Source organism: Octopus sinensis, linkage group LG27, assembly GCF_006345805.1.
Source record: "Octopus sinensis linkage group LG27, ASM634580v1, whole genome shotgun sequence".
Lineage (NCBI taxonomy): Eukaryota > Metazoa > Mollusca > Cephalopoda > Octopoda > Octopodidae > Octopus > Octopus sinensis.
Genome location: NC_043023.1, coordinates 15,627,595 through 15,638,173, shown reverse-complemented (window position 1 = coordinate 15,638,173; position 10,579 = coordinate 15,627,595). Strand labels below are relative to the sequence as shown.

General features: G+C 35.3%; 1 protein-coding gene across 1 annotated transcript; it reads right to left on the bottom strand.

Moving 5' to 3' along the window:
• Positions 1 to 767: 767 nt before the first annotated feature.
• Positions 768 to 9,880, bottom strand: LOC118768094 (gastrula zinc finger protein XlCGF7.1-like). The gene is made up of 3 exons (XM_036513902.1): positions 9,109 to 9,880; positions 1,618 to 1,953; positions 768 to 802 (listed from the first exon to the last, which is right to left on the bottom strand). Exons 1-3 carry the CDS (start codon positions 9,389 to 9,391, stop codon positions 768 to 770), a joined length of 654 nt encoding a protein of 217 aa, XP_036369795.1. The 5' UTR covers positions 9,392 to 9,880.
• Between the last annotated feature and the right edge of the window lie 699 nt (positions 9,881 to 10,579).

Here is a 10,579-nt window from a genome sequence, read left to right as displayed (position 1 = left end):
TTGAAAATGTGAATTGTAAGAAAAAATCCAAATAATAACAAATGATACAAAGCTAGAAGCTGACATTTTTATTGCTACTTTTACGTCCTCCGCATACCGAACCACAATGTCAAAGAAAGCAACACGACTTGTCAGATAGTGGTGGGTGTGGGGAACAGACACGTGTGTCTTACTCCCATCGGATCATTTCCATTTGAACGGCAGTTTTTTCTAGCGGTATCAGATGAAATTGTCACCCATAATTATGACCCTAGTATCGATCTATTGCATTTCAATCTGTTTTAGGGTTAGGGTTAGGGGTATCTTTTTTTCTTCACAAATGTAAATAAAACCAATCTGTTTCTTAAACGAGGGACATATTCAGACGGCACAGAATGTTTTCACCTCAATAGACGTCACTGATTGGTTGAAATTGCAGAAATTGAAGAAAAAAAAACAACAAATATCTTACAAACTACAGAATTTTCTCAATAAAGCCAAGAGAAAAAGATGTTTTATAAACACATTCTACCAGTATACGAAGTTTAAAAGTGTTTAGTTACGTGGAAATTATTTTAAAAAACTGCCGGTCAAACAGAAAAGATCCTTGTTCTGCAGCAAAAGAGTCGGATGGTATAGCTACTAGATTTAAAATGTTTTGGTATAATCTTTCTTATTCGCAAAATGATCCCTCCCCATCATTAATTTTGCTTAGATCGTTTTCAATTTTGGTTTATCGATGCAACATTGAATTCTGATTACGATCAACCCATTTCCACTTTTACCAATCAAATACGTCCATTTGGAGTCAAATCATACTGTGCTGTATGAATATGTTTATTGGGTTTATTTACATTTGCGAAGAAAAGAAGATACCCTTCCTGCACCCCTAACCCTAACCGTTTCGTATTGGTTGAGTTTTTGCTTTCGTTTTTTTTTCTTAATTGTTATCCTTAAATAAATTTAAGGATAACAATAAAACAAAAAAAACAAAAGGCTAAAATTTAGGGTTAGGGTTAGTGACAGGATGTTGTCTCAGTTTTAGACGCTGCAAATGATTTTAGCTCAATAGAGGCCATTGATTGGTTAAAATTCTAAAAATTGAACTACGTTAAACAAACAAATTACAATTTTCTCAAGAAAGCGAAGAGAAAAAAATGTTTTGTTTTGATACATTCTACCAGTATACGAAGATTTAAAGTGTTTGGTTAACTAGAAATTTTGTTAAAAACTGCCGTTCAAAAGGAAAGGATCTGACTTAGAGTGATTTACTGCAGATATTACAGCGCTATGGTTTCTCTCCTGTATGAATGTTTTTATGAGAGGTTAAAGAGCGCAAGCAAGACAGTGGTATACCACAAATATCACACTTATACAGTTTCTCTCCAGTATGAATGGATTTGTGATGAGTAAGGCTACGCTTATGGAAGAACGATTTACCACAAATACGACATTGATATGGTTTCTCTCCTGTATGAATGTGTTTGTGAGATTCAAGGTAATGTCTTTGAGAGAATGACATTCCACAGACATCACATAGATGAGGTTTCTCTCCTGTATGAATATATTTATGAGAATCAAGGTTACCTTTTTGAGAGAATGATTTTCCACAAATATCACACTGATATGGTTTCTCACCTGTATGAATGTATTTATGAGAATCAAGGCTACTTTTTTGAGAGAATGACATTCCACAGACATCACATTGATGAGGTTTCTCTCCTGTATGAATGTATTTGTGAGTGGTAAGGCTACTTTTCTGAGAGAATGATTTACCACAAATATCACACTGATTTGGTTTCTCTCCAGTATGAACAGATTTGTGATAAGAAAGGCCAGTCCTTTGAGAGAATAATTTACCACAAATATCACAGTGATAAGGTTTCACTCCTGTATGAATGGATATGTGAGAAGTAAGGCTGTGCTTCTGGGAGAATGATTTACCACAAATATCACACTGATATGGTTTCTCTCCTGTATGAATGGATATGTGAGAAGTAAGGATGTGCTTCTTGGAGAATGATTTACCACAAATATCACAGTGATATGGCTTCCTACCTGCATGAATGAATTTGTGAACAATGAGATTTCCCTTATTAGAAAAAGTCTTCTTACAGATATCACATTGGTGTGATAATTTTTCTCTTTCTTTTGTCATCTCTTGAGGATTCATTATTGTTCTATAGTATACAAGCACAAAACATAATTTTGCTTCCTTTTTTATATATTTCTATTGCTTATATTTCCAGCAGTTCTGATCTTCATCAATATCTGAAGATGATACAAACACCTTTGCAGATATCTCCCGCTCCAAACAGAATGTGAAATCCTTTAGCAAATATTCCAGGCAATGATGGAAACAAATGTTGCCATTAATTCAGAAGAAATATTTCACAGTTTTCCACCATAGACAAATCGTATAAACAGAGTTATGTCAAATATTTATAACATCTTCCATTAGATGATCAATATTCATGAAGTATCACTAACATTTCACCTCCTGAAATGACACAGAAACAGAAGAAGATATAGGAAAGACTCAAAAAGCAGAGATTCAACTATAAAAAAAATATAACTACATCTTCATTATGATAAACTGTGGATATAATCCTTTAATTTGTCTTTGAAATTTATTTATGGTAATTTATAATATGGTAACCCTTTTGTTACCATATTTCTTTTGAGATTCAGTGTGTTTCTTTCAATTATCTATATATATAAAACTGTAGTTGTGTGAGTGTCTGTCCCCTTCGATTTAGATTCCTAACTACTCCCACATTTTGCGGTGCAGTTTAACCAAATTCGGGTATCTTATAGTCGTGATTTATATCGAGCCCGTCTGCGTAGTAGTCTACGATTTTCAAAATAATTTAACATCATTTTTTATTCCATTTTAATGCATAATTTTTCGTGTGTCGATGGCGGCGGAGTTGGCGTCCACGCTAACATCTGCACCTGTTTGCTTCTCCCCCTTCATCCCTCCCTCGTGAAGCTGTGGGGAAGGGAGTGTAAGGAAATCAACGTCGTAAAGCGTTGTCAATGAGACCAGCGTTCTTTTAGAACAACGACTTCATGGCTTGAAGAAACCGAAACAGAAATGGCTAAGAAAGCCCGAATTGGCATCTATATGGGAAGTAACTCTCTAAAAATGCTTATATAGTTATTTCCCTTACAAACCCGAGCAACGCCGGGCGATACTGCTAGTTTTAAATATAATAAAGAATTTAGTAAACTAACTTAGTTATCATTCAACTGGTGTTAGGAACATAAATTGTAACTAAGGTTTGGTGGAAGATTTTAATTCAAAACTTATGAAAACAAGACATTTTACCACAGAGCCAGAGCCGGTTTTGGCCAGGTTAGTAACAAAAGGGTGTGGTCTATGAAATTTATTTTGTTATTAAAATTATATGATACAACCTTGTGTAATGTCTACATATACACGGACTTCAGTTCCTCTTCCTTCAGATATTATGGAAAACATTATCCCTTTAGTGTTCAGATTATTCTGTTAAATGTAATTCTTTTTCACTAAAATTCTTTTGAATTAATCATGCATTATCTTATAGCTTTGAGGTTTCAATGATGTGATTGTTTATTTCTAGAATGTCAATGTAGGTTAGGTGTGAGAGGCCAGATACCGCCAGTTTGAATATAAAACATGCAGAATATCTGGGCCTGATATGGCCGGTTTAAACAATAAAGGGTTCAACTATAGGATATTGGACAATAATATGATAAGTGACTACTGTTTAACCCTAGGTTATCCCTGACTGAGCAGATCTATTATTAATGAAATTAGGTAATGTTCATGATTGTTACAACTTCTGTAACAGATCAAACATAAACATAAACTACAATTTAGTGAACCAACCCATCATGACTTTTCCTCTCCTAACTTTATCAATAATAAAAACAAACTGCACTCACATATGTTGAAGGTGTGGTCACTAATTTAGAGAAAGTGTTCTGTGAATTGACGTATGAAGATTAGAGCCAGGACAGAATGGCGATCCTTCGGTATAGGTACACACGTGACTTTGTTTACATTTCTGAAGATAACATAAACCCTTTTCTCCCACCCCTAACCCTAAATCATCCCCGACCCACATATAAAAAAACACCTTTTTGAAATGTATCCGGTACTTCCGGAAGTACACCGGTACTTATACCGTAAGATCGCCTTTCTTTTCAAAACAAAGTAAATAAAACACAAAAACACAGGTACTACTAGCGAAGACTGGACCCGGTATGCGCTAGCTAGTCGTAATTAGTCGATCCTACAACGACTTGTGCGTATGCAAATGAGTTGATTTTACAGAATATAATAAAAGAATTTTTTAAAGAAAGTAAATAAATTATTTCTTAGAACAATGTATATGATTTTTTTACACAAATCAAATAAAATGTGTGTGATATATTCTTTTAGTTTTCATATTCTTTAGTAAATAATTTCTTTTTTAACTAATTAAATAAAACAAAAACACAAAGTAAGGATCTACTAGTCACGACTAACAAGCGCGAGTGCGCACACCGGGACCACTCTTCTAGAGTAGTACCCATCGCCAGTTTATGACCCTTGCCGATTCTGTCTACAAAAGGCTGTATCTGCTTTTTATCATAGTGCTATCACTGGCCACATGTTTCAGTTAGCTATTGATGTTTTATGATGTTGCAGATTATTTATTGTGAGAAGCTGAAATGGACAGAATTATTAACGTGTATCATTTTGACAGAATAAACAGCAAATACAGATGTTTAGCAAATGATACATCTGTGATAAAACAACAAACAGCTTTGAATGGACACAACCAGCAAATGGATTATCTACCAAAATAATTGAAATTAAAAACCAGGTGCTTCACTGGACAATAGAATTAATATCGATTTCAGACTAGTATTATTTAAAACTATCAATACTGTCTGGATTTTCCAATTAGCCAGATACATAGGCTTTTACTAAAAAGAAGATATGTATTGCAACTTACCTCTGATGATAATTTAGTCGCTGTTTCATAAGAAATATTTTTAATTACACACTCGAACGAGCGGGAAATATTACTGGAAGACACATAGAAAAGCCGACACGGAAGTCAACGAAACGAACTAACAATCCGGTTGTTGTGCGCTTCGTATTTACTCACTTTTGTCTGATGCTGAAATTAAGGTGGTAAACTGTTAATGTTTGTTTACAACTATAATAATTTTTTGAAAATGTGAATTGGGCCAAGGTAACGAATAGCCACACCACCCGTTTTTGGCGGTTACGGTTACGCCGGAGTCACATAACATACTTAACTTCTTTATTTTCATATAAAGCATAAAAGCTTGTACAACTTATAGAACATTGCCATTTTATGAGATTTTGCTGGCAAATTTCAAATTAATGTAAACAATAGCGGTGTTGGTGGGAACAACAACATTCGGATCTTATCCTTTTGAACGGCAGTTTTTTAACATAATTTCTAGTTAACTAAACAGTTTTAAACTTCGTATACTGGTAGAATGTGTTTATAAAACATCATTTTCTCTTGGCTTTATTGAGAAAATTCTATATGTTATAACATATTTCGACTTTAATTTCGAGCATTTCGGAAGTTTTAACTAATCGCTGACGTCCATTTGAAATGCAATAGATAGATACTAGGGTTATAATTATGGGTGACAATTTCAAACGACACCGCTACGGAAAATGGGATTTTTTTCTAGCGGTGTCAAATGAAAATGTCACCCATCATTATGGCCCTAGTATCGATCTATTGCATTTCAATCTATTTTAGGGTTAGGAGCGGGGTGTATCTTTTTTTCTTCGCAAATGTAAATAAACCCAATCTGTTTCTTAAACGAGGGACATATTCATACAGCACGGAATGTTGTTTATGTCAATGGAGGTCAGCGATTGGTTAAAATTGCCGAAATGCTCGAAATTAAAGACGACATATGTTACAATATATGGAATTTTCTCAATAAAGACAAGAAAAAATGATGTTTCATAACACATTCTACCAGTATACGAAGTTTAAATGTGTTTACTTAACTAGAAATTGTGTTGAAAAGTGCCGTTCAAAAGGAAAAGATCCACGATAACAACCACATCACCCACAACAATAACAATAAGTTCAACACAAACACCTCCAACAACAGCAACAACAGTGGAGGCGCAATGACCAGTGGTTAGGGCAGCGATCTCTCGGTCGGAGGATTACGGTTTCGATTCCCAGACCGGGCGTTGTGTGTATTTATTGAGCGAAAACACCCGAGGCTCCGGCAGTGGGTGGCGACCCCAGTTGTACGCTTTTGCTCCAACTTTCTCTCATTCTTTCTTCCTATTTCTTGTCCCCGACTTCCGACGCAACCGCTGAGCCTGGATGCGCATTCATCCATCCGTCGATGCTCTCGGTGTCGGGGGTTGACCTGCTTTCTCTTTTGCGGGTCTTACAAATAGCAAAGGACCACGCTTCTCCCACTACAGAGGCGCGATCTTATGGGCAAATCACACTACGATTTAAAGAAACAACCCTCAGTCTCTGGGAAGAACATGAGCAATGCTCTAGAGGCAATATCAGAGACAGCAGAGAGCTATTCCAGCTGGATCTGGTCGAAGAGGAATAAAGACGAAATATAAAGTTTGAAGGCATTTCTTTCTGTTTAATGCTAAGGGAAGTAACTCTGAGCCATTATAATATCACTGATGTTTCACCCCTACCATGAAATCAAACATTTCTTCTTTCAGCACTAATTTGAAGGATTAATTAACGGGGAGAAGTTACAACTAGATGAAATTTCAGGCGGTTTAAATGTAAAAGTCTCCCATTCACTGTATCTTGATATTTAATTAAATAATATCAACAAATTTGCGGATTCCGTGGACAGCGAGGCTCACCAATGGAGAAGTTCTTAAGCAGATAAGGCCGAAAATGTCGCTAGAAGCTAGGATCACCAAGCATAGATTGGCATATTTTGGTCATATTATGCGGAGAAAATCCCTGGAGAAGGACATCATGCTCGGAATAGTCAGTGGCAAGAGAGGAAGAGGCCGACCAGCAACAGTGATACCGTAATGGACATGGCCAATCTGAAAGAAGCGACCCAGGATAGAACTGACTGGAGGACACTGATCCGAGTGACCGAGAGTCGACTTCAACTGAGTGGATAGAGAGAAAATAAACGCTTATAGTAGGTTAGTTTGGAGACGTGTGTGACTTTTATCATACACTGATCCACTGTGAATTCTATAATTTACGTGTGTCTCACCATTACAACATTTGGTAGAATGTTCTGCGTATAAAATGAGCAGAGAAAAAAGAGTAAGACAACTTTAATTTTCTTTCTGTTTATTACATTAATTCACAATATCACTGATATTGTTATTGAGTAATATGGATACATATATGTTAAGTTCAGGTACATTATTGAGAGAATGATTTACCAAAGATAACACAGCCACAAGAATCCAATCTTGTATGAATATGTTTGTATTTCGTTAAGTAATTACAAGAGAATGACATCACAGATGCCACAGTGTTGTGCTTTTTGCCACCCTTATGAATGCATTTGGGATTAGTTATATATTGTTCCACACAGAATGATTTACTATACATATCACAGTGATAGGTCTTCTCTCCTATTAGAAAATATTTATGAGTATATATAGCACATTCCTCAGAGAAAGATTTAACACAGATATCACACTGACATATCTAGCATGAGTGGAATTGTGATCTGTTAAATAATACTGAACACACAATTATTTACTGCAGATATCACAGTGCTATGGTTTCTCTCCTGTATGAATGTATTTGTGTCTATTAAAGTTACTTTTATGAGAGAATGATTTACCACAGATATCACAGGAATATGGTTTTTCTCCTGTATGAATGTATTTATGAGAGGTTAACTTGCTTTGATAAAAAAATGATTTACCACAAATGTCACAGGGATATGGCTTGTCTCCTGTATGAGTGCGTTTGTGCACAGATAAACTACTTTTTCGGGAGAATGCTGTGCTACAGATATTACATTGATATGGTTGCTCTCCTGTGTGAATGTATTTATGAGAGGTTAAAGCGCTCAAACAAGGGAATGATTTACCACAAACATCACAGTGATGTGGTTTCTCCCCTGTATGAGTGTATTTGTGATAAGTAAGGCAACTTTTTTGAGAGAATGATTTACCACAAATGTCACAGGGATATAGTTTCTCTCCAGTATGAGTGTATGTATGATTACTAAGGTTACTTTTATGAGAGAACGTTTTACCACAGATATCACACTGATATGGCTTCTCATTAGTATGAATAAGTTTGTGAGTTGTTAAATAACTTTTTAACGAAAAGGATTTACCACAAATATCGCATTCATATGGTTTCTCTCCTGTATGAATGGATTTATGATAAGCAAGGCCAGTCTTCCGAGAGAATGACTCACCACAAATATCACATTGATATGGTTTCTCTCCTGTATGAATGGATTTGTGATACATAAGGGTACGGTTTTGAGAGAATGATTTACCACAAATATCACATTCATATGGTTTCTCTCCTGTGTGAGTGTATTTATGAGAAGTAAGACTAGTCTTCTGAGTGAATGACACTCCACAGATATCACAACGATATGGTTTCTCTCTTGTATGAATGTATTTGTGTCTTGTTAAGCTACCTATCAGGCGGAATGATTTATCACAGATATCACAGTGATGTGGTTTCTCTCCTAAGTGAATGTCTTTGTGACAAAGAAGGCTACTTTTATGAGAGAACGATTTACCACAGACATCACAGTGATATGAATTTTCTCCTGTATGAACATTTTTGTGGGAAGTCAGATGTATTTTCTGGGAGAATGACTTTCCACAGATATCACAGTGATAAGGTTTCTCTCCATTATGAATGTATTTGTGTTTAGTTAAGTCACCTAACTGGGAGAATGATATACCACATATATCACAGGGATGTGGTTTCTCCCCTGTATGACTGAATTTGTGGTAAGTAAGACTATTTGTTTGAGAGAATGATTTACCACAAATATCACAGCGATATGGTTTCTCTCCTGTATGAATGTATTTGTGAGAAGTAAGGTTAATTTTTTTAGAGAATGATTTACCACAAATACGACATTGATATGGTTTCTCACCTGTATGACTGTATTTGTGAGAAGTAAGGTGAACCTTCTGTAAGAATGACTTTCCACAAATATCACAGCGATACCGTTTCTCTCTTGTATGAATGTATTTGTGAGAGGTAAGGTTACTTTTCTGAGAGATTGATTTACCACAAATATCACAATGATATTGTTTCCCCCCTGCATGAATGAATTTGTGAACAGTGAGATTTCCCTTATTAGAAAAAGTCTTTTTACAGATATCACATTGGTGTGATAACTTTTTTCTTTCTTTTGTCATCTCTTGAGGATTCATTATTGTTCTATAGTATACAAGCACAAAATATATTTTCCTGTTCTTCTTATATATTCCTTGGTTGATTCAAATAATTCTCTAGTTATATTTTCCACAAGTCTGGTCTTTGTCAATATCTAAAGGTAATAGAAACACCTTTGCAGATTTTTCCAAGTTCAGACTGAATGGGAAATACTTTAGCAAATATTCCAGGCAATGATGGAAACAAATGTTGCTATTAATTCAGATGGAATTTTTCACAGTTCTTCACCATAGATAAATTATATAAACGTGGTTATATGTATTATTTATAACATCTTCCATTAGTCTTCAAGTGATGATCAATATTCCTGATGTATCTGATGTAAAAACTCCTTTATACCACTAACATCTCATATTCTGAAATGACACAGAAACAGTAGAAGATATAGGAAAGACTTAAAAAGCAGAGATTCAACAATAGAAAATATAATTTCATTTTCATAATCATAAACTGTGGATATAATCCTTTAAGTTGTCTTTGAAATATATTCTGTTATTGAAATTATATGATACAACCTTGTGTAATGTCTACATATACACAGACTTCAGCTCCTCTACCTTCGGATATTATGTAAAAGATTAAATTACATATTATTGGACAATATTTCCATCTTGCTTCTTAAGACAGAAGCAAGATGGGACTTTCTCAAGATGAGCAAAGGCAAGCCGCAGCACGTCAGATGGAGTCTCAATACAGAAGGGAGATGAGACTTTTGCAAGATCAGCAAACACATGCTGCAGCATTTAATGCTTAGCCATTAAAACATTTTAATGATTAGACAGTGGTCCAATAGAATAGCTCTCACAAACAGACTATGTATAAATGCGTTCTTCACAAATCCTGGAGCTGCTTTCATATATAATCCATCCCATTTTTATGAAAATGATAATTTTGGCCAAATTAGTGTGCTAAACTCAAATCGTTGTTTCTGTAAAGCTTTAAAATTTCCAAATGAAACTAATGGCATGCAATGCCCAGGCAGTAAGGTAATATTGCCAGCACTACCAGCTCCTTCTCAACCTCTTCTGGAAGGTACTTCCATCCAGTCGGATTTCCTGAACAATATCAGACAATCCTGCATCACAAATGACATTGTTTGGTGCATCTAAGGAGATAGTTGAACATGGATTTACACTGACATTCACAGTCGAAGGGCAATGGTTCCC

Bases quoted from the DNA above. Each gene is read 5' to 3' on its own strand.
- LOC118768094 (XM_036513902.1), bottom strand. From the start codon at position 9,391: ATGAATCCTCAAGAGATGACAAAAGAAAGAAAAAAGTTATCACACCAA. The intron at 1,954-9,108 runs GTGAGAAACCAT...CCATTCATACAG, and splicing joins TCACAAATACAGTCATACAG to GAGAGAAACCATATCAGTGT. The intron at 803-1,617 runs GTGAGAAACCAT...ATATTCATACAG, and splicing joins TCATAAATACATTCATACAG to CACAGTATGATTTGACTCCA.